We start from the raw sequence: 25,491 nt of genomic DNA, 5'->3' as shown, positions 1-25,491 counted from the left end.
TGGCTTGTGTAAAAAAGATAAAGAAATGCAAAATGAATAGTTGTAATGAAGCATCAGAAATTGTCTTTTTTACATAAGCCACAAAAAACCTTGTTTTTCACCAAAAACTTTGTGCACGCACAAAGAATGTCCGGATATACACGCGGGATTTTTGTTCGGAATTTTCAACTTTTCAAAATGTGTATTCAGACAATGGGATATGAATTGGGACAAAGAAGAAAGTCAAAAGCAGGAGGTAGGTCCGTGGTTTCAAGTTGAGTAGTGAGTGGTTCCTTGAGGGGAGTCGGCAGAAACTTTTACTCATTTGATTTCCTCCCAAAAGGAGGGGTTTTCCTGTGGTAGGCGCCAAGAAAAATACCATGAAATTAGGCACCAGGTACTATCCATCACACGCATATGCACCTAGGAGCCATTGCCAATTTCCGGCCTCGAACCTCTCAACAACCATTCTTTGAGCGGTTTTGGGAACCTTATGGCAGTTTCAGGAAGATTCCATGCGATATTTTCTTCTTCTTTTTCATCATTTTCTCCACCGATTTGATGTTTTTTTTTTCATTTCCGCCTTTCCCTTGATTTTTTTTACATTTTAAAAATGATGTCAAACATTTTTCAAATACACAATGAACATTTTTGAAGGAAATGGATCTGGGCTTCAGTTACAGATATTTACAGATATTTACTGTGCATTTGTTTGGATTTGGATAGTTTTTTCTTGTAGAAGGATACGTTTTCTCTAGGTTTTGAAACGCGGGAGCTATATCTCGCTTACACCTACGGGGCGCTTACCTATAGTCTCGTATGAAGTGGGCGGGCCCAATTTTGATTTGGGCTGTTTCGAGAACCGTCCGGGAAGTTTTAGCAAGATTTCGCATCGTATTCCTTTTTGTTTTTCAGTGTTTTTCTTTACTAATTTTATTTTCTTCTATCTTCCTTTTTTGTGTTTACAAATGCACTTTTAACTTTTTTAATACACATTAAACGTTTTTTAGATACATGTTGAACATTTTTCAAATACATGATGAATACTTTTTAATGCATACTATTTTTTAAATGAATGATGAACAGTTAGGAAATTAATTTGAAAAAAATTCAAATTTAATTAAAACGTTGTAATTAATACACAGTGATTTTTAAGATAATATGTTGATAAATTTATAAATATGCATTGAATAGTTTTTTAAATAAACGACCATCATTTTGTAAACACATGACATTTCTAAAAAAAATACAAGGTTAACATTGTCCAAATACACGATGAACAATTTTTAATACACGGTGAAGTTTTTATATAGATGATTGACATTTTTCTAATCAATATGTGCACAGTTTTTACAATACATGATAAGCATTTTTCAATCACACAATAAATCTTTTTGAAACATATGAACACTTCAAAAATGTATTTAAAAAGTTTAACATGTATTTGAAAAGGCAGGGAAATGACATTTGTTTTAGCAAAACAAGCGATTGCATATACATTGTAGATAAAAAGGTCCATCGCTTGCCATACTAGACATTTGATGTCCTTGCTGCATGTGGTAAGCCGTGGACGGTGTTGGACCGGGCCATCTATTTGTAGGGAATTGGGCTGATAGTCACATAAAGCCATATATATGGACGCACCCTTTTTGAAAGAAGCTAAAATTGAAGCAAAACTCATTGAAATTAAAATTTTGATTTTTTACATAGATCATTACATGAGCTCTTTGTCGGTACATGCCCGTCAAGGTAAATAGGTGAGTCCCTGAATCCGCCACCCCTTTGCTTGTTGCTTAGGCGACCGATGGGAAGGAGGGGATAATTGTGCCGCAACTCTTGCTAGTAGTTTAGGTTAGGGTTGTTGCCATAGCACGAGCGGCGCTCGACAGATGGTGGTGCTTCATCTTGGAGCTGACCTCTTTGGTTTGTACCATCCTTGATTTCGTCCGCTGGGACGTAGTCGGCAAAGCTTGGGCATAGTTTTTTGTCATTTTCTTTGGTGACATGGTTAAGGTTTCATATGCTATGGCAAGCTTTGGTGCCATACGCTTCATATCGGTTCAGGAGTTCAATGACAACAACTACTGAACCGTCCTCCTCAAGTGCAGATGAAGATGTGGGTGGCTTCAATTGGCGAAAGTTGTGGACGCTGCCCCTCCCGAACAAAGTGCTCCATTTCTTGTGGCGCTTGTCTACTCACAGCCTACCGATGCGAACAAAACTCGATAACAGAGGTATGAAAGTAGATACTCGATGCCCTCTCTGTTTTAGACTGGATGAGGATGGTGGGCACTGTTTTATTAAATGCAAGAAGGTAAAGGAGGTGTGGAGGAAAGCGTTGTTGGAACATGTTAGACTGCAACTAATAAATTGTGATGATGCCATGAACTTCATGGATACAATTTTTAGCTTAAATGAAGAGGATAAAATTAAAACATGTATTCTTCTTTGGCGTTGGTGGCATCAGAGAAACAGGGCAAATGTGGGTGATACTATTAAAACTTCTGATGAGATATGCTCCTCAATTAATTACCATGTTATGCATGTTTTGAAGGGGAAGAAAGGAGAGGGAAAAGTGAAGCCACAAACTGCAGAGAAATGGTCTCCACCTCCACCCGGAATCTTGAAAATCAACACCGACGGTTCGTTCGAAAAGGATTCCAGTGCTGGGGGGTGGGGCTTTGTAATCAGAGATGAGCATGGAGAGGTCAAGGCTGCTGGTGCAGGCAAGCTGGAGAGGGTAATGGATGCATTACAAGCTGAAGGTTTGGCAATGTTGCATGCCATCAACACAACAAGTCAAATGGGATGCCACAACGTATTGTTGGAAAATGACTCTGCACAACTGAAGACTGCTGTGACAACTGAAGATTATGATTTGGCGGTTCTAGGAGCTATATTCAGAGATATAAAATTTCAGTTGTGTGTAGGTTTCACGGATGTATGTGTTGTTTATTGCCCTCGGGCCTGTAACTCTGTAGCTCACTGTTTAGCTAAATATGGCGCTAATTTGGGAGCTGGAACTTGGCCGGGACAGCTACCAGACTCTGTACTAAGTGTTGTTGCTGGCGATTTGCCCAGTGGTACCATATAATAGAATGCACTGTGTTCCTTTCAAAAAAAAAATCCTTAAGGGCACGTGACTTTTGGAATGTTATCAATGAAGTTAAAGCCGACTTCGGCTGGAACCACTTCTTTACAGCGGCGCACGGCCCATAGTTGTCGGTCGATGGAAGAAGGGGAGCCTCTTTTGTTGTCGAACCCACTTAATTTTGGACTATTATTATTCGGCAATTTCATCCTCCGCGGCATGGCTTTTGTCCTTCCTAGGTCTAGGTGTTCCACATCAGGACTGAGACAGAGCAATACTAGCTAGTACATGGAAATAAAGAGATGAGGGCAATTTTTTTTCCAGTTTTCGACCGAGTTTTGTCGGGAGGGATGCCAATGAAGCAGCGCACCTTTGCGCCTATCGATATTAGGCGTAGGTGCTTATGGCTTAACTATATCCCCTTCTTTGCCGAGACTCTTGGCAACATTATACTCCCTCCGTCTCGGTTTACAGAGCATGCACGTCATTCTAGGAGTAGTAATCCTCTCGGGTGATTAATAAAGCTCACTGATTCTAAAGAAAAAGGTCCAGGTGTTCCGCTGGAATAGTTCCAGCGTCCACTTCACGCAGTGGCGGACCCACCATTGGGGTGAACTGGGGCGGCCGCCCCGGGTCGCCGGCGGCGGAGGATCGACCCCCACCTACCTATCTTTCCTCCGGCAGGCGTCACCGCGTCAGATTCATCAGAAGAACAGCGGCGGCGGCGACGTTTCTATTCGTGCGGCAGCCAACGATCGAAGGGGTAAGTGACCGTGAGGGAGAGAGAGATTTGGGCCGGTGGACTGGGCTATGTTTCTACAGGCCCAAACAGACGTCTCTCCTTTCCTCGTCAAACAGAAAAAAACCAATCGCTCGATCCAGAAATCTCATCGATCCGTTCCCCTCCCTCCGCTCATGACCTAGACTGCTGGCTGCTGCGGTGCTGCGCCGCCGCCAGAGGCAAGGGGTTCCCGGGCGCGGGGGGCGGCGTCTGCATCTGCTTGATGCCGAGTGCCGGTGATGGATTCCGGTGAAGAGGTGGATTGGATAGGGATAGCTGCTGCTGTCGAACTCGAAGAAGCTGGAGCTGAGGCTGCTACTGCCAAAGAAGCTACGAGTGTGGCAAGGGCAGTGGCTTCGGCGCCCAGATCAACCAACCGGAAGCGACCACATGACTCCGACGACTGGCCGGTATCCTCTTCTAGTCTTCTTGTATCCTTCCTTTGATATGTTAGTCGGAAACTTGGAATGTTGAATAGCAAATAGCCATGGGTGGTCTACACTCAGTTTTGGTGTCATTTGATGTTGTAGGGCATTCCTTTGGCATTTAATTTACCTGATGTGGATCCTGATCCTGGCACACGCAAGCAAATTGAAGAGTATGCAACTCCAGAAATTAGAGATGAAATGAGAAGGGCATATTTGTCGAAAGGTGTGGGGCATTTGTATGGTCATGATTTTTCTCGTACTCGTTTTGGGTAAGATTGGCGGAACTTCAAAAAAGCATGGTATAAAGAGTATGATTGGCTAGAGTATAGTAAAGAGACAAAATCTGCCTATTGTTTCCATTGTTTTCTTTTCAAGCCTCCAAGCATTGGTGACAAGTTTGGCTATGATGTCTTCACTAAGAAAGCCTCCAAGCATTGGCGGAACTTTTGTGCTGCAAGAAATATAATAGCGCTCAATATGGATGATAACATTTCAGCAAGGGGTTACCCAAGAAGATCACGCAAAATGGTTACTTGTCTCCATCATTACAAGGTAACTATATTCAATGAGGTGTTGGATAGAAACATAGTTGAGATGAATAATCGATTTAGTGAAACTTCTACACGCTTGCTGAAGTGCATTGCTTGCCTTGATCCTAGAGACTCATTTAGCAACTTTGATCATGATAAGCTAGTATATATATATATATATATATATATATATATATATGAAAAGAAGTACTGGAATTCTTGGCTTGTGATTGTTTGAGTTCTCTTGCTCTCAAGTTGGTTCAAAGTAGACAACATCTAGTATTTCCATTGGTTTATCGGCTCATCAGACTTGCATTGACATTATCGGTGGCAACTGCATCAGTTGAGAGGGTTTTCTTAGCCATGAATATTATAAAGATAGATCTTTGAAACAAGATGGGTGATGATTGGCTTAATGATTTGATGGTTTGCTTTGTTGAGCGCAAGATATTTGCCAAAATTAGTGATAAAGAGATTATGCTTCATTTTCATGTCTTGAAGAGCCGTCGAGGTCATCTACCTCCACAACCTCGTGTTCATTATGCAATTATGTCTTAAAGGTATACTACCACCCAGTTACCATCAGATGACCATATCAAAATATACAACTCTCATCACACTTGTGCTAATGCATTCATAATTTTGTAGGTCTCATTTGGAAATTGGAATTATATGTGCTACAAGGCAACTAGCATTTTGTCATGGAAGTTCGTGAAAGAATGTTCAAAACCAACGCCGGGCAGTACATGCCTATCTAACGCCCTATTGGGCCTGCACTACGGGCCTGCATCCTGGCCCATTTCTAGGGTTTCTAGTCGTATGCAGGCCGTGGTGGCTAGTAGGTGGGCTTTTCTTGCATATATGTTATGTTTTTAAATTTTTAATGTTATTTTTTGCATATGTTGTTTTTAGTTATATAATTTTAGTTTCATAAATTTTATATAATTTTAGTTGTATAATTTTTATTTTTATCGATTCTTTTTAGTTGATTCCTTTTGCTATTAGAGTTTTATAAAAGCTTTTTAGTTTTCTATTAAAGTTTGTAACAAAAAATACTTTGATAATTTTAGTTAATATTATTTTGATTCTTTTTAGTTGATTCTTTTTGCTATTGAAGAATATTATATTTAATTGATTCTTTTTAGTTCATTCTTTTTGCTATTAGAGTTTTATAAAAGCTTTTTAGTTCATTCTTTTTGCTATTAGAGTTTTATAAAAGCTTTTTAGTTCATTCTTTTTGCTATTAGTGCATTCTTTGAGCTAAATGATCCTGAAATTGAAAAGCACTACAAATGAACTCTGAAAAGGTTGAAAGTTGGCATGGTATCATTATTTCACTCACATAGCATGTGTTAAAAAGTTGAGAGGGTTACGGCAAAAACTGGATGCACTTTGTGTACAAAATGGAAAATCTCTTTCGAAGTATCACGGTTTCGGACGAAGACTCATCTGTTACAAATGCATTTCATTTTTTAACTTATTTTAACTCCAGACTTTTTGTGCGTTCAACATGCATCATTCAAAGCGACATCATCAATTTTCAACCCTTTCTGACTTCATTTGGTATTTTTCATGCATTTACTATTTTTAGCTAAATGACCCTAAAATTGAATAGCACTACAAATGAACTCTCAAAAGGTTGAAAGTTGGCATGGTATCATTATTTCACCCACATAGCATGTGCTAAAAAGTTAAGAGGGTTATGGCAAAAACTGGATGCACTTCGTGTACAAAATGGACAATCTCTTTCAAAGTATGAGGGTTTCGGACGAAAACTCATCTACTACAAAGGAATTTCATTTTTTCTTCGCGTGCTCAAAGCCATCATTAGAATAATTGTGGATAGAAAGTCTTCAGTTTTTATTCACGCGTGTCCCTTGCTTATTGCGTCGTAACCACTGATAATCTTTGTCGTTTAACAGGGTGCTTGGGCCAGCCTTCACTTTGAAGGGAGGAATTTCATGAAACTTTTCATAATATTTAGACATGTCTGTCTTGCCCTCCACTCCCATGATGTATCTTTTACTTGAAAGAACTATGTGGCGATTTGGCTCATCGTATGATGTATTTGCTTCCTTATCTTTTCTTTTTCTCAGTTTGGTAGACATGTCCTTCACATAGAAAACCTACGCCACATCATTGGCTAGGACGAATGGTTCGTCTGTGTACCCAAGATTGTTCCGGTCCACTGTTGTCATTCCGTACTGTGGGTCTACTACCTGTACCCCGCCTCCTGACAGATTGACCCATTTGCACCGAAACAAAGGGACCTTAAAATCATGTCCATAGTCAAGTTTCCATATGTCCACTATGTAACCATAATATGTGTCCTTTCCCCTGTTGGTTGCTTGATACGTCTCCAACGTATCTATAATTTTTGATTGTTCCATGCTATTATATATTCTGTTTTGGATGTTTAATGGGCTTATTTATACACTTTTATATTATTTTTGGGACTAACCTATTAACCGGAGGCCCAACCCAAATTGCTGTTTTTTGCCCATTTCAGAGTTTCGTAGAAAAAGAATATCAAACGGAGTCCAAACAGAATGAAACCTTCGGGAACGTGAGTTTTGGAACAAACGTGGTCCAGAGAGCACGAGGAGAGCACGAGGTAGGGGGGCGCGCCCCCAGGCGCGCCCTCCACCCTCGTGGGGCCCTCGTTGCTCCACCGACGTACTTCTTCCTCCTATATATACCTACGTACCCCAAACCATCAGAGGCATCCATGAAAACCTAATTCCACCGCCGCAACCTTCTGTACCCGTGAGATCCCATCTTGGGGCCTTTTCCGGCGTCCTGCCGGAGGGGGCATTGATCACGGAGGGCTTCTACATCAACACTGTTGGAAATATGCCCTAGAGGCAATAATAAAAGCATTATTATTATATTTCCTTGTTCATGATAATTGTCTTTATTCATGCTATAATTGTGTTATCCGGAAATCGTAATACATGTGTGAATAATAGACGCCAACATGTCCCTAGTAAGCCTCTAGTTGACTACCTCGTTGATCAACAGATAGTCATGGTTTCCTGATTATGGACATTGGATGTCATTGATAACGAGATCACATCATTAGGAGAATGATGTCATGGACAAGACCCAATCCTAAACATAGCACAAGATCGTATAGTTCGTTTGCTAGAGTTTTCCAATGTCAAGTATCTTTTCCTTAGACCATGAGATCGTGTAACTCCCGGATACCGTAGGAGTGCTTTGGGTATACCAAACGTCACAACGTAACTGGGTGACTATAAAGGTATACTACGGGTATCTCCGAAAGTATCTGTTGGGTTGACACGGATCAAGACTGGGATTTGTCACTCCGTATGACGGAGAGGTATCACTGGGCCCACTCGGTAATGCATCATCATAATGAGCTCAAAGTGACCAAGTGTTTGATCACGGGATCATGCATTACGGTACGAGTAAAGTGACTTGCCGGTAACGAGATTGAACGAGGTATTGGGATACCGACGATCGGATCTCGGGCAAGTAACATACCGATTGACAAAGGGAATTGTATACGGGGTTGTTTGAATCCTCGACATCGTGGTTCATCCGATGAGATCATCGAGGAGCATGTGGGAGCCAACATGGGTATCCAGATCCCGCTGTTGGTTATTGACCGGAGAGCGATCTCGGTCATGTCTGCATGTCTCCCGAACCCGTAGGGTCTACACACTTAAGGTTCGATGACACTAGGGTTGTAGGGATATGTATATGCAGTAACCCGAATGTTGTTCGGAGTCTCGGATGAGATCCCGGACGTCACGAGGAGTTCCGGAATGGTCCGGAGGTAAAGATTTATATATGGGAAGTCCTATTTCGGCCATTGGGACAAGTTTCGGGGTCATCGGTATTGTACCGGGACCACCGGAAGGGTCCCGGGGGTCCACCGGGTGGGGCCACCTGTCCCGGGGGGCCACATGGGCTGTAGGGGGTGCGCCTTGGCCTACATGGGCCAAGGGAACCATCCCCAAGAGGCCCATGCGCCTAGGGTTTCAAGGGAGGAAGAGTCCTAGGAGGGGAAGGCACCTCCTAGGTGCCTTGGGGAGGAGGGATTCCTCCCCCTTGGCCGCACCCCCCCTAGGAGATTAGATCTCCTAGGGCCGGCGCCCCCCCCCCTTGGCCCTCCTATATATAGTGGGGAGATGGAGGACTTCTTACCCATGCCTTTGGTTGCCTCCTTCTCCCTCTCCAACACCTCCTCCTCCTCCATAGTGCTTGGCGAAGCCCTGCCGGAGTACTGCAGCTCCATCATCACCACGCCGTCGTGCTGCTGCTGGAGCCATCTCTCTCAACCTCTCCTTCCCCCTTGCTGGATCAAGAAGGAGGAGACGTGGCTGTTCCGTACGTGTGTTGAACGCGGAGGTGCCGTCCGTTCGGTGCTAGGATCTTCGGTGATTCGAATCACGTCGAGTACGACTCCCTCATCCCCGTTCTTTGAACGCTTCCCTCGCGATCTACAAGGTACGTAGATGCATCTAATCACTTGTTGCTAGATGAACTCATAGATGGATCTTGGTGAAACCCTAGGAAATTTTTTTGTTTTCTGCAACGTTCCCCAACAGTGGCATCATGAGCTAGGTCTATGCGTAGTTCTTCTTGCGCAAGTAGAACACAATTTGTTGTGGGCGTAGATGTTGTGAACTTTCTTGCCGCTACTAGTCTTATCTTGCTTCAACGGTATTGTGGGATGAAGCGGCCCGGACCAACCTTACACGTATGCTTACGTGAGACCGGTTCCACCGACTAACATGCACTAGTTGCATAAGGTGGCTGGCGGGTGTCTGTCTCTCCTACTTTAGTTGGAGCGGATTCGATGAAAAGGGTCCTTATGAAGGGTAAATAGAAGTTGACAAATCACGTTGTGGCTTTCACGTAGGTAAGAAAACGTTCTTTCTAGAACCCTACTTCATCCACGTAAAACTTGCAACAACAATTAGAGGACGTCTAACTTGTTTTTTGCAGCAAGTGCTTTGTGATATGATATGGCCAAAGTTGTGATGAATGATGAATGATCTATATGTGATGTATGAGATGTTCATGCTATTGTAAAAGGAATCACAACTTGCATGTCGATGAGTATGACGGTGTCATGCCGGTGACAAGATGATCATGGAGCCCCAAGATGGAGATCAAAGGAGCTATGTGCTATTGGCCATATCATGTCACTATTATTATTTGATTGCATGTGATGTTTATCATGTTTTGCATCTTGTTCACTTAGAACGACGGTAGTAAATAAGATGATCCCTCATAATAATTTCAAGAAGTGTTTCCCCTAACTGTGCACCGTTGCGACAGTTTGTTCATTTCTAAGCATCACGTGATGATCGGGTGTGATAGATTCCAACGTCCACATACAACGGGTGTAAGACAGATTTACACATGCAAACACTTAGGTTGACTTGACGAGCCTAGCATGTACAGACATGGCCTCGGAACACAGAAGACTGAAAGGTCGAGCATGAGTCGTATAGAAGATACGATAAACATGAAGATGTTCACCGATGTTGACTAGTCCGTCTCACGTGATGATCGGACACGGCCTAGTTGACTCGGATCATGTTATACTTAGATGACTAGAAGAGGGATGTCTATCTAAGTGGGAGTTCATTGAATAATTTGATTAGATGAACTTAATTATCATGAACTTAGTCTTAAATATTTAAAATGTGTCTTGTAGATCAAATGGCCAACGTAGTCCTCAACTTCAACACGTTCCTAGAGAAAACCAAGCTGAAAGACGATGGCAGCAACTACACGGACTGGGTCCGGAACCTGAGGATCATCCTCATAGCTGCCAAGAAATATTATGTCCTACAAGCACCGCTGGGTGACGCACCTGTTCTCCCTGCAGAACAAGACGTTATGAACGCTTGGCAGGCACGTACCGATGACTACTCCCTCGTTCAGTGCGGCATGCTTTACAGCTTAGAGCCGGGGCTCCAAAAGCGTTTTGAGAGACATGGAGCATATGAGATGTTCGAAGAGCTGAAATGGTTTTTCAAGCTCATGCCCGGATCGAGAGATATGAAGTCTCCGACAAATTCTTCAGCTGTAAGATGGAGGAAAATAGTTCTGTCAGTGAGCACATACTCACTATGTCTGGGTTACATAACCGCTTGACTCAGCTGGGAGTTAATCTCCCGGATGATGCGGTCATTGACAGAATCCTCCAGTCGCTTCCACCAAGCTACAAGAGCTTTGTGATGAACTTCAATATGCAGGGGATGGAAAAGACCATTCCTGAAGTATTTGCTATGCTGAAATCAGCAGAGGTAGAAGTCAAGAAGGAACATCAAGTGTTGATGGTGAATAAAACCACTAAGTTCAAGAAGGGCAAGGGTAAAAAGAACTTCAAGAAGGACGGCAAGGAAGTTGCCGCGCCCGGCAAGCAAGCTGCCGGGAAGAAGTCAAAGAATGGACCCAAGCCTGAGACGGAGTGCTTTTATTGCAAAGGGAAGGGTCACTGGAAACGGAACTGCCCCAAATACTTAGCAGACAAGAAGGCCGGCAACACCAAAGGTATATTTGATATACATGTAATTGATGTGTACCTTACCAGTACTCGTAGTAACTCCTGGGTATTTGATACCGGTGCCGTTGCTCATATTTGTAACTCACAGCAGGAGCTGCGGAATAAACGGAGACTGGCAAAGGACGAGGTGATGATGCGCATCGGGAATGGTTCCAAGGTCAATGTGATCGCCGTCGGCACGCTACCTCTACATTTACCTACGGGATTAGTTTTAAACCTCAATAATTGTTATTTAGTGCCAGCTTTGAGCATGCACATTGTATCGGGATCTCGTTTAATTCGAGATGGCTACTCATTTAAATTCGAGAATAATGGTTGTTCTATTTATATGAGAGATATGTTTTATGGTCATGCTCCGATGGTGAATGGTTTATTCTTCCTCGAACGTAATACTACACATGTTCATAGTGTGAAAACCAAAAGATGTAAGGTTGATAACGATAGTCCCACATACTTGTGGCACTGCCGCCTTGGTCACATAGGTGTCAAACGCATGAAGAAGCTCCATGCAGATGGACTTTTAGAGTCTCTTGATTATGAATCATTTGACACGTGCGAACCATGCCTCATGGGTAAAATGACCAAGACTCCGTTCTCAGGAACAATGGAGCGAGCAACCAACTTATTGGAAATCATACATACTGATGTGTGCGGTCCAATGAGTGTTGAGGCTCGCGGTGGCTATCGTTATGTTCTCACCCTCACTGATGACTTGAGTAGATATGGGTATATCTACTTAATGAAACACAAGTCTGAAACCTTTGAAAAGTTCAAGGAATTTCAGAGTGAGGTTGAAAATCAACGTGACAGGAAAATCAAGTTCCTACAATCAGATCATGGAGGAGAATACTTGAGTCACAAGTTTGGTACACACTTAAGAAAATGTGGAATAGTTTCACAACTCACGCCGCCTGGAACACCTCAGCGTAATGGTGTGTCCGAACGTCGTAATCGCACTCTATTAGATATGGTGCGATCTATGATGTCTCTTACCGATTTACTGCTATCTTTTTGGGGCTATGCTTTAGAGACTGCCGCATTCACTTTAAATAGGGCTCCGTCGAAATCCGTTGAGACGACACCGTATGAATTATGGTTTGGAAAGAAACCTAAGCTGTCGTTTCTAAAAGTTTGGGGATGCGATGCTTATGTCAAGAAACTTCAACCTGAAAAGCTCGAACCCAAGTCGCAAAAATGCGTTTTCATAGGATACCCTAAAGAAACTATTGGGTATACCTTCTACCTCAGATCCGAAGGCAAGGTCTTTGTTGCCAAGAATGGATCCTTTCTAGAGAAAGAGTTTCTCTCGAAAGAAGTAAGTGGGAGGAAAGTAGAACTTGATGAAGTATTACCTCTTGAACCGGAAAAAGGCGCAACTCAAGAAAATGTTCCTGAGGTGCCTTCACCGACTAGAGAGGAAGTTAATGATAATGATCAAGATACTTCAGATCAAGCTCCTACTGAAATTCGAAGGTCCACAAGGACACGTTCCGCACGAGAGTGGTACGGCAACCCTGTCTTGGAAATCATGTTGTTAGACAACGGTGAACCTTCGAACTATGAAGAAGCGATGGCGGGCCCAGATTCCGACAAATGGCTAGAAGCCATGAAATCCGAGATAGGATCCATGTATGAAAACGAAGTATGGACTTTGACTGACTTGCCCGTTGAGCGGCGAGCCATAGAAAACAAATGGATCTTTAAGAAGAAGACATACGCGGATGGTAATGTGACCATCTATAAAGCTCAGCTTGTCGCTAAGGGTTATTGACAAGTTCAAGGGGTTGACTACGATGAGACTTTCTCACCGGTAGCGAAGCTGAAGTCCGTCCGAATCATGTTAGCAATTGCCGCATTTTATGATTATGAAATATGGCAAATGGACATCAAAACGGCATTCCTTAATGGTTTCTTTAAGGAAGAATTGTATATGATGCAGCCGGAAGGTTTTGTCGATCCTAAGAATGCTGACAAGGTGTGCAAGCTCCAACGCTCGATTTATGGGCTGGTGCAAGCATCTTGGAGTTGGAACATTCGCTTTGATGAGATGATCAAAGCGTTTGGGTTTACGCAGACTTATGGAGAAGCCTGCGTTTACAAGAAAGTGAGTGGGAGCTCTGTAGCATTTCTCATATTATATGTAGATGACATACTTTTGATGGGAAATGATATAGAACTCTTGGACAGCATTAAGGCCTACTTGAATAAAAGTTTTTCAATGAAGGACCTTGGAGAAGCTGCTTATATATTAGGCATCAAGATCTACAGAGATAGATCAAGACGCCTCATAGGTCTTTCACAAAGCACATACCTTGATAAGATATTGAAGAAGTTCAATATGGATCAGTCTAAGAAGGGGTTCTTGCCTGTGTTGCAAGGTGTGAAATTGAGCTCAGCTCAATGTCCGACCACGGCAGAAGATATAGAAGAGATGAGTGTCATCCCCTATGCCTCAGCCATAGGTTCTATTATGTATGCCATGCTGTGTACCAGACCTGATGTAAACCTTGCCGTAAGTTTGGTAGGAAGGTACCAAAGTAATCCCGGCAAAGAACACTGGACAGCGGTCAAGAATATCCTGAAGTACCTGAAAAGGACTAAGGAAATGTTTCTCGTTTATGGAGGTGACGAAGAGCTCGTCGTAAAGGGTTACGTCGACGTAGCTTCGACACAGATCTGGATTGACTCTAAGTCACAAACCGGATACGTGTATATTTGAATGGTGGCAGTAAGCTGGTGCAGTTGGCAAGCAGAGCGTCATGGCGGGATCTACATGTGAAGCGGAGTACATGGCAGCCTCGGAGGGAGCACATGAAACAATTTGGGGGTGAAGGAGTTCATCACCGACCTAGGAGTCATACCCAATGCGTCGGGGCCGATCAAGCTCTTCTGTGACAACACTGGAGCTATTGCACTTGCCAAGGAGCCCAGGTTTCACAAGAAGACAAGGCACATCAAGCGTCGCTTCAACTCCATTCGTGAAAATGTTCAAGATGGAGACATAGATATTTGTAAAGTACATACGGACCTGAATGTAGCAGATCCGTTGACTAAACCTCTCCCTAGAGCAAAACATGATCAACACCAGAATTCCATGGGTGTTCGATTCATCACAATGTAACTAGATTATTGACTCTAGTGCAAGTGGGAGACTGTTGGAAATATGCCCTAGAGGCAATAATAAAAGCATTATTATTATATTTCCTTGTTCATGATAATTGTCTTTATTCATGCTATAATTGTGTTATCCGGAAATCGTAATACATGTGTGAATACATAGACACCAACATGTCCCTAGTAAGCCTCTAGTTGACTAGCTCGTTGATCAACAGATAGTCATGGTTTCCTGACTATGGACATTGGATGTCATTGATAACGAGATCACATCATTAGGAGAATGATGTGATGGACAAGACCCAATCCTAAACATAGCACAAGATCGTATAGTTCGTTTGCTAGAGTTTTCCAATGTCAAGTATCTTTTCCTTAGACCATGAGATCGTGTAACTCCCGGATACCGTAGGAGTGCTTTGGGTATACCAAACGTCACAACGTAACTGGGTGACTATAAAGGTATACTACGGGTATCTCCGAAAGTGTCTGTTGGGTTGACACGGATCAAGACTGGGATTTGTCACTCCGTATGACGGAGAGGTATCACTGGGCCCACTCGGTAATGCATCATCATAATGAGCTCAAAGTGACCAAGTGTCTGGTCACGGGATCATGCATTACGGTACGAGTAAAGTGACTTGCCGGTAACGAGATTGAACGAGGTATTGGGATACCGACGATCGAATCTCGGGCAAGTAACATACCGATTGACAAAGGGAATTGTATACGGGGTTGCTTGAATCCTCGACATCGTGGTTCATCCGATAGATCATCGAGGAGCATGTGGGAGCCAACATGGGTATCCAGATCCCGCTGTTGGTTATTGACCGGAGAGCGTCTCGGTCATGTCTGCATGTCTCCCGAAACCCGTAGGGTCTACACACTTAAGGTTCGATGACACTAGGGTTGTAGGGATATGTATATGCAGTAACCCGAATGTTGTTCGGAGTCTCGGATGAGATCCCAGACGTCACGAGGAGTTCCGGAATGGTCCGGAGGTAAAGATTTATATAAGGGAAGTCCTATTTCGGCCATCGGGACAAGTTTCGGGGTCATCGGTATTGTACCGGGACCACCGGAAGGGTCCCGGGGGTCCACCGGGTGGGGCCACCTGTCCCGGGGGGCCACATGGGCTGTAGGGGGTGCGCCTTGGCCTACATGGGCCAAGGGCACCAGCCCCAAGAGGCCCATGCGCCTAGGGTTTCAAGGGAGGAAGAGTCCTAGGAGGGGAAGGCACCTCCTAGGTGCCTTGGGGAGGAGGGATTCCTCCCCCTTGGCCGCACCCCCTAGGAGATTAGATCTCCTAGGGCCGGCGCCCCCCCCTTGGCCCTCCTATATATAGTGGGGTGATGGAGGACTTCTTACCCATGCCTTTGGTTGCCTCCTTCTCCCTCTCCAACACCTCCTCCTCCTCCATAGTGCTTGGCGAAGCCCTGCCGGAGTACTGCAGCTCCATCATCACCACGCCGTCGTGCTGCTGCTGGAGCCATCTCCCTCAACCTCTCCTTCCCCCTTGCTGGATCAAGAAGGAGGAGACGTGGCTGTTCCGTACGTGTGTTGAACACGGAGGTGCCGTCCGTTCGGTGCTAGGATCTTCGGTGATTCGAATCACGTCGAGTACGACTCCCTCATCCCCGTTATTTGAACGCTTCCGCTCGCGATCTATAAGGTACGTAGATGCATCTAATCACTCGTTGCTAGATGAACTCATAGATGGATCTTGGTGAAACCGTAGGAATTTTTTTTGTTTTCTGCAACGTTCCCCAACAAACACCATAGCCTCTCCGATGATGTGTGAGTAGTTTACCTCAGACCTTCGGGTCCATAGTTGTTAGCTAGATGGCTTCTTTTCTCTCTTTGGGTCTCAATACAAAGTTCTCCTCGATTCTCTTGGAGATCTATTAGATGTAATCTTCTTTTGCGGTGTTTTTGTCGGGACCGATGAATTTTGGGTTTATGATCAAGATTATCTATGAACAATATTTGAATCTTCTCTGAATTCTTTTATGTATGATTGGTTATCTTTGCAAGTCTCTTCGAATTATCAGTGTGGTTTGGCCTACTAGATCGATCTTTCTTGCAATGGGAGAAGTGCTTAGCTTTGGGTTCAATCTTGCGGTGTCCTTTCCTAGTGACAGCAGGGGCAGCAAGGCACGTATTGTATTGTTGCCATCGAGGATAACAAGATGGGGTTTATATCACATTGCATGAGTTTATCCCTCTACATCATGTCATCTTGCTTAAAGCGTTACTATGTTCTTATGAACTTAATACTCTAGATGCATGATGGATAGCGGTCGATGTGTGGAGTAATACTAGTAGATGCAGGCAGGAGTCGGTCTACTTGTCACGGACATGATGCCAATATACATGATCATACCTAGATATTCTCATAACTATGCTCAATTCTATCAATTGCTCGACAGTAATTTGTTCACCCACCATAATACTTATGCTCTTGAGAGAAGCCACTAGTGAAACCTATGGCCCCCGGGTCTATTTTCCATCATATTAATCTTCCAACACTTAGCTATTTCTATTGCCTTTTATTTTACTTTGCATCTTTATTTCTCTTTATCATAAAAATACCAAAAATATTATCCTATCATATCTATCAGATCTCACTCTCGTAACTGACCGTGAAGGGATTGACAACCCCTTTATCGCGTTGGTCGCGAGGTTCTTATTTGTTTGTGTAGGTGCGTGGGACTCGAGCGTAGCCTCCTACTGGATTGATACCTTGGTTCTCAAAAACTGAGGGAAATACTTACGCTACTTTGCTGCATCACCCTTTCCTCTTCAAGGGAAAACCAACGCAGTGCTCAAGAGGTAGCATTGCTACATCAAAGCGGACACCACTGTTTTGGTTGGTGCTCTTTTGATCTTGGGCGATCGTGTAAAATGTATTCCCATTTATCTCGTACCCTTTGTAAGTCAATATAGTCGAAGATGGTGTCCTGGCCAACGAGTACAGCTCATCTCCAACAATGTTGTCACCCATGAGATGTTTTTGCAACCAACTGCCAAAAGTCCTGATGTGTTCACATGTAATCCAGTCGTCACACTGCTCCGGGTGTTTGGAGCGCAGAATATTCTTGTGTTCCTTGACATACGGGGTCACCAAGGTAGAATTCTATAGAACTATGTAGTGTGCTTGAGCCCAAGAATGCCCGTCCCTACATATTATTGAGTCCACTCCTCGCGTGCCTTTTCCAGTCAGTCTCCCCTCATACCGCGATTGAGGGACACCAATCGGCTTAAGGTCAGGAATGAAGTGAACACAAAACCCAATGACCTCCTCTGTTTGCCGTCCCATGGAGATGCTTCCTTCTGGCCTAGCACGGTTACGGACATATTTCTTTAAGACTCCCATGAATCTCTCAAAGGGGAACATATTGTGTAGAAATACAGGACCCATAATGGCAATCTCGTCGACTAGATGAACTAGGACGTGCGTCATGATATTGAAGAAGGATGGTGGGAACACCAACTCGAAACTCACAAGACATTGCACCAAATCATTTTTAACCTTGGTAGGATTTCTGGATCGATTACCTTCTGAGAGATTGCATTGAGGAATGCACATTGCTTCACAATGGCTAATCGAACATTTTCCGGTAGAAGCCCCCTCAATGCAACCGGAAGCAGTTGCGTCATAATCACGTGGCAGTCATGAGACTTTAGGTTTTATAACTTTTTCTCTGGGATATTTATTATTCCCTTTATATTGGAGAAGAAGCCAGACGGGACCTTAATACTGAGCAGGCATTCAAAGAAGATTTCCTTCTCTTCTTTGGTAAGATCGTAGCTAGCAGGACCTTGATACTGCTTTGGATGCATGCCGTCTTTTTTGTGCACACGTTGCTTGTCCTCCCGTGCCTCCGGTGTATCTTTTGTCTTCCCATACACGCCCAAGAAGGCTAGCATGTTCACACAAAGATTCTTTGTCACATGCATCACGTTGATTGCAGAGCGGACCTCTGGGTATTTCCAATAGGGCAGGTCCCAAAATATAGATTTCTTCTTCCACATGGGTGCACAGCCCTCAGCATCATTCATAACAGATTGTCCGCCAATACCCTTTCCAACGATTACTTTTAAATCCTTAAACATTTCAAGTATGTGATCACCAGTACGGAGGGCGGGCTTCTTCCGGTGATTTGCCTCACCTTTGAAATGCTTTCCTTTCTTTCGACATTTATGGTTGGTCGGAAGGAATCGACTATGTCCCAGGTACACATTCTTCCTGCATTTGTCCAAATATATACTTTCGGTATCATCTAAACAGTGCGTGCATGCGTGGTATCCCTTGTTTGTCTGTCCTGAAAGGTTATTAAGAGCAGGCCAATCATTGATGGTTACAAACAGCAATGCATGTAGGTCAATTTCCTCATGTTTGTGCTCATCCCACACACGTACACCTTTTCCATTTCACAGCTGTAAAAGTTCTTCAAATAATGGCCTTAGGTACACATCAATGTCATTGCCGGGTTGCTTAGGGCCTTGGATGAGCACTGGCATCATAATGAACTTCCGCTTCATGCACAACCAAGGATGAAGGTATACATACATAGAGTCACAGGCCAGGTGCTATGATTGCTGCTCTGCTCCCCAAAAGGATTAATGCCATCTACACTTAAACAAAACCATACGTTCCTTGCGTCACCTGCAAAGTCCCCCCACCTTCTCTCGATTTTTCTCCACTGCGACCCATCAGTAGGTGCTCTCAACTTCCCCTCTTTCTTACGGTCTTCTTTGTGCCATCGCATCAACTTGGCATGCTCTTTGTTTCTGAATAGACGTTTCAACTGTGGTATTATAGGAGCATACCACATCACCTTGGCAGGAACCCTCTTCCTAGGGTGCTCGCCTCAACATCACCAGGGTCATCTCGTCTGATCATATAACGCAATGCACAGCATACCGGGCATGCGTTCAAATCCTCGTACTCACCGCGGTAGAGGATGCAGTCATTAGGGCATGCATGTATCTTCTGCACCTCCAACCCTAGAGGGCATAGAACCTTCTTTGCTTCGTACGTACTGTCGGGCAATTCGTTATCCTTTGGAAGCTTCTTCTTCATTATTTTCAGTAGCTTCCCAAATCTGTTGTCAGATACACCATTGTATGCCTTCCATTGCAGCAATTCCAGTGTGATACCGAGCTTTGTGTTGTCATCATCGCAATTTGGATACAACCCTTTTTTGTGATCCTCTAACATGTGATCGAACTTCATGTGACGCCCTAATACGTCTCCAACGTATCTATGATTTTTGATTGCTCCATGCTATATTATCTACTGTTTTGGACAATCTTGGGCTTTATTATCCACTTTTATATTATTTTTGGGACTAACCTATTAACCGAAGGACCAGCCCAGCTTTGCTGTTTTTTTGCCTATTTCAGTGTTTCGAAGAAAAGGAATATCAAACGGAGTCGAAACGGAACAAAATCAACTGGGGAAGTTATTTTTGGAAGGAAAGCTACCAGATGGACTTGGGACCCCACGTCAGGAGCAAAGGGAGGTGCCCACGAGGGTGGGGGGCGCGCCCACCCCACTAGGGCGCGCCCCCCTGCCTCGTGGGGCCCCCGAAGCTCCACCGACGTACTTCCTGCACCCATACATACCTACGTACCCTAAAACTTCCAGAACAGAGAATAGATCGGGAGTTCTGCCGCTGCAAGCCTCTGTAGCCACCAAAACCCAATCGGGACCCTGTTCCGGTATCCTGCCGGAGGGGGGATCCCTCACCGGTGGCCATCTTCATCATCCCGGCGCTCTCCATGACGAGGAGGGAGTAGTTCACCCTCGGGGCTGAGGGTATGTACCAGTAGCTATGTGTTTGATCTCTCTCTCTCATGTTCTTGATTTGGCACGATCTTGATGTATCGCGAGCTTTGCTATTATAGTTGGATCTTATGTTTCTTCTCCCCCTCTTCTCTCTTGTAATGGATTGAGTTTTCCCTTTGAAGTAATCTTATCAGATTGAGTCTTTAAAGATTTGAGAACACTTGATGTATGTCTTGCCGTGCGTATATGTGGTGACAATGGGATATCATGTGATTCACTTGATGTATGTTTTGGTGATCAACTTGCGGGTTCCGCCCATGAACCTATGCATAGGGGTTGGCACACGTTTTCGTCGTGATTCTCCGGTAGAAACATTGGGGCACTCTTTGAGGTTCTATGTGTTGGTTGAATAGATGAATCTGAGATTGTGTGATGCATATCGTATAATCATACCCACGGATACTTGAGGTGACATTGGAGTATCTAGGTGACATTAGAGTTTTGGTTGATTTGTATCTTAAGGTGTTATTCTAGTATGAACTCTAGGGCTCTTTGTGACACTTATAGGAATAGCCCAACGGATTGATTGGAAAGAATAACTTTGAGGTGGTTTCGTACCCTACCATAATCTCTTCGTTTGTTCTCCGCTATTAGTGACTTTGGAGTGACTCTTTGTTGCATGTTGAGGGATAGTTATATGATCCAATTATGTTATTATTGTTGAGAGAACTTGCACTAGTGAAAGTATGAACCCTAGGCCTTGTTTCCTAGCATTGCAATACCGTTTGTGCTCACTTTTATCATTAGTTACCTTGCTGTTTTTATATTTTCAGATTACAAAAACCTATATCTATCATCCATATTGCACTTGTATCACCATCTCTTCGCCGAACTAGTGCACCTATACAATCTACCATTGTATTGGGTGTGTTGGGGACACAAGAGACTCTTTGTTATTTGGTTGCATGGTTGTTTGAGAGGGACCATCTTCATCCTACGCCTCCCATGGATTGATAAACCTTAGGTCATCCACTTGAGGGAAATTTGCTACTGTCCTACAAACCTCTGCACTTGGAGGCCCAACAACGTCTACAAGAAGAAGGTTGCGTAGTAGACATCAAGCTCTTTTCTGGCGCCGTTGCCAGGGAGGTTAGTGCTTGAAGGTATATCTTTAGATCTTGCAATCGAATCTTTTTGTTTCTTGTTTTATCACTAGTTTAGTTTATAAAAGAAAACTACAAAAAAATGGAATTGAGTTTGTCTCATACGCTTCATCTTTTTAATATCTTTCGTGAGTAAGATGGAAAGGATAATTGTGCTCAAGTGCTAGAAGAAGAAATCTCTAAAATGTTTGGCACTAAATTATTGAATGATGAGCATGATTGCAATGTTGTTAGTATGAATTCCTTGAATATCCATGATGCTAATGATATGCAAAGCCACAAGCTTGGGGATGCTATGTTTGATGAATATGATATTTTTTGTCCCCCAAGCTTTGATGAGCAAATTTACTATGACGAAAGCATGCCTCCTATCTATGATGATTATTGTGATGACACGTATGCTTAAAAGAATAATGATAACCATGAAACTTGTCATCTTGATCTTAATTTTCAATCACATGATAGTTATTTTGTTGAGTTTGCTCCCACTACTATTGTTGAGAAGAATTTTGCTTATGTGGAGAGTAATAAAATTTCTATGCTAGTAGATCATGAAAAGAATGATTTAGGTGCTGGTTATATGATTGAATTCATTCATGATGCTACTGAAAATTATTATGAGGGAGGAATATATGCTTGTAGGAATTGCAATAATATCAAGTTTCCTCTCTATGTGCTTAAAGCTTTGAAGTTATGCTTGTTTTGCCTTCCTATGCAAGTTGATTCTTGTTCCCATAAGTTGTTTGCTCACAAAATCCCTATGCATAGGAAGTGGGTTAGACTTAAATGTGCTAGTCATATTCTTCATGATGCTCTTTTTATGTTTCAATTCTTATCTTTTATGTGAGCATCATTGAAATCATCATGCCTAGCTAGGGGCGTTAAACGATAGCGCTTGTTGGGAGGCAACCCAACTTTATTTTAGTTTCTTGCTTTTTGGTTCTGTTTAGGAATAAATAATCCATATAGATTCTGTTTAGATGTGGTTTTATGTTTTAATTAGTGTTTGTGCCAAGTAGAACCTTTGGGAAGACTTGGGTGAAGTCTTTATGATCATGCTGTAAAAAACAGAAACTTTAGCGGTCACGAGATTAGCTAGAACTTTTTACTTGAGGGTGCTATTTAGATGATTCTTTTTTCAGATGATTAATAGACTAATTCCTCAGGTCCACCAATTTATTTTAGAAATTTTGGAGTTCCAGAAGTTTGCGTTATTTACAGATTACTACAGACTGTTCTGTTTTTGACAGATTCTATTTTTCGTGTGTTGTTTGCTTATTTTGATGACTCTATGGCTAGTAAAATAGTTTATAAACCATAGAGAAGATTTAATACAGTAGGTTTAACACCAATAAAAATAAAGAATGAGTTTATTACAGTACCTTGAAGTGGTGTTTTGTTTTCTTTCGCTAATGGAGCTTACGAGTTTTCTGTTAAGTTTTGTGTTGTGAAGTTTTCAAGTTTTGGGTAAAGATTCGATGGACTATGGAATAAGGAGTGGCAAGAGCCTAAGCTTGGGGATCCCCAAGGCACCCCAAGTTAATATTCAAGGATAACCAAGCATCTAAGCTTGGGGATGCCCCGGAAGGCATCCCCTCTTTCGTCTTCATTCATCGGTAACTTTACTTGGAGCTATATTTTTATTCATCACATGATATGTGTTTTGCTTGGAGCGTCATTTTATTTTGTTTTGCATGCTGTTTGAAATAAAATACCAAGATCTGAAATTCGTAAATGTTAGAGAGTCTTCACATAGTTGCGCAATCATTCTACTACTCATTGATCTTCACTTATATCTTTTGGAGTAGTTTGTTGTTTGCTCTAGTGCTTCACTTAAATTCATGCAATATGATAAAAACCCCATCTTGTTATCCTCGATGGCAACAATACAATACGTGCCTTGCTGCCCCTTCTGTCACTGGGAAAGGACACCGCAAGATTGAACCCAAAGCTAAGCACTTCTCCCATTGCAAGAAAAACCAATCTAGTAGGCCAAACCAAACTGATAATTCGAAGAGACTTGCAAAGATAACCAATCATACATAAAAGAATTCAGAGAAGATTCAAATATTGCTCATAGATAATCTTGATCATTAACCCACAATTCATCGGTCTCAACAAACACACCGCAAAAAGAAGATTACATCGAATAGATCTCCACGAGAGAGGGGGAGAACATTGTATTGAGATCCAAAAAGAGAGAAGAAGCCATCTAGCTACTAACAATGGACCCGAAGGTCTGAGGTAAACTACTCACACTTCATCGGAGGGGCTATGGTGATGATGTAGAAGCCCTCCGTGGTGGATTCCCCTTCCGGCGGAGCACCGGAACAGGCCCCAAGATGGGATCTCGTGGGTACAGAAGGTTGCGGTGGTGGAATTAGGTTTTTGGCTCCGTCTCTGATCATTTGGGGGTACGTAGGTATATATAGGAGGAAGGAGTACGTCGGTGGAGCTTCAAGGGGCCCACGAGGCAGGGGGGCGCACCCTCCACCCTCGTGACCGCCTCGTGGCTTTCTTGACGGAGGGTCCAAGTCTCCTGGATCATATCTGATGAGAAAATCACGTTCCCGAAGGTTTCATTCCGTTTGGACTCCGTTTGATATTCCGTTTCTTCGAAACACTGAAATAGGCAAAAAACAACAATTCTGGGCTGGGCCTCCGGTTAATAGGTTAGTCCCAAAAGTAATATAAAAGTGGAAGATAAAGCCCAATATAGTCCAAAACAGTAGATAATATAAAAGCGGAGTGCTACTTGGCATAATTTCAATGTAAATCTTCTTACTTGTGGTATGAATATTCAGATCCAAAAGATTCAAGACAAAAGTTCATGTTGACATAAAAATAATAATACTTCAAGCATACTAACAAAGCAATTATGTCTTCTCAAAATAACATGACCAAAGAAAGTTATCCCTACAAAATCATATAGTCTAGCTATGCTCTATCTTCACCACACAAAGTATTTAAATCATGCACAACCCCGATGACAAGCCAATCAATTGTTTCATACTTTAACATTTTCAAAACTTTTTCAATCTTCACGCAATGCATGAGCGTGAGCCATGGATATAGCACTATATGTGGAATTGAATGGTGGTTGTGGAGAAGACAAAAAGAGGGGAAGATAGTCTCACATCAACTAGGCGTATCAACGGGCTATGGAGATGCCCATCAATAGATATCAATGTGAGTGAGTAGGGATTGCCATGGAACGGATGTACTAGAGCTATAAGTATATGAAAGCTCAACAAAAGAAACTAAGTGGGTGTGCATCCAACTCGCTTGCTCACGAAGACCAAGCGCAATTTGAGGAAGCCCATCATTGGAATATACAAGCCAAGTTCTATAATGAAAAATTCCCACTAGTATATGAAAGTGACAAAATGAGAGACTCTCTATCATGAAGATCTTGGTGCTACTTTGAAGCACAAGTGTGGTAAAAGGATAGTAACATTGTCCCTTCTCTCTTTTTCTCTCATTTTTTTATTTTTTATTTTTTATTTGGGCCTTTTCTTTTTTTATGGCCTCTTTTCTTTCTCTTTTTTTTATTTTTTGTCCGGAGTCTCAGCCCGACTTATGGGGGAATCATAGTCTCCATCATCCTTTCCTCACTTGGGACAATGCTCTAAAAATGATGATCATCACACTTTTATTTTTCTTACAACTCAACAATTACAACTCAATACTTAGAACAAAATATGACTATGTAAATGCCTCCAGCGGTGTACCAGGATATGCAATGAATAAAGAGTGACATGTATGAAAGAATTATGAACGGTGGCTTTGCCACAAATACGATGTCAACTACATGATCATGCTAGCAATATGACAATGATGGAGCATGTCATAATAAACAGAACGGTGGAAAGTTGCATGGCAATATATCTCGGAATGGCTATGGAAATGCCATGATAGGTAGGTATGGTGGCTGTTTTGAGGAAGGTATATGGTGGGTGTATGATACCGGCGAAAGGTGCGTGGTATTAGAGAGGCTAGCAATGGTGGAAGGATGGGAAAAAGTGCGTATAATCCATGGACTCAACATTAGTCATAAAGAACTC

The 25,491-nt window shown here is 42.9% G+C and overlaps 1 protein-coding gene across 1 annotated transcript; it reads left to right on the top strand.

Annotated features, from left to right (window-relative positions):
• Positions 1 to 3,967: 3,967 nt before the first annotated feature.
• On the top strand, positions 3,968 to 4,927 carry LOC125513019. Its single transcript, XM_048678064.1, has 2 exons — positions 3,968 to 4,261; positions 4,382 to 4,927. Exons 1-2 carry the CDS (start codon positions 4,091 to 4,093, stop codon positions 4,550 to 4,552), a joined length of 342 nt encoding a protein of 113 aa, XP_048534021.1. The 5' UTR covers positions 3,968 to 4,090; the 3' UTR covers positions 4,553 to 4,927.
• The last annotated feature ends 20,564 nt before the right edge of the window (positions 4,928 to 25,491 follow it).

Source organism: Triticum urartu, chromosome 6, assembly GCF_003073215.2.
Source record: "Triticum urartu cultivar G1812 chromosome 6, Tu2.1, whole genome shotgun sequence".
In the NCBI taxonomy this organism is placed as follows: domain Eukaryota; kingdom Viridiplantae; phylum Streptophyta; class Magnoliopsida; order Poales; family Poaceae; genus Triticum; species Triticum urartu.
The sequence above is the reverse complement of the archived record's forward strand: the minus strand, read 5'-3'. Positions and strand labels throughout refer to the sequence as shown.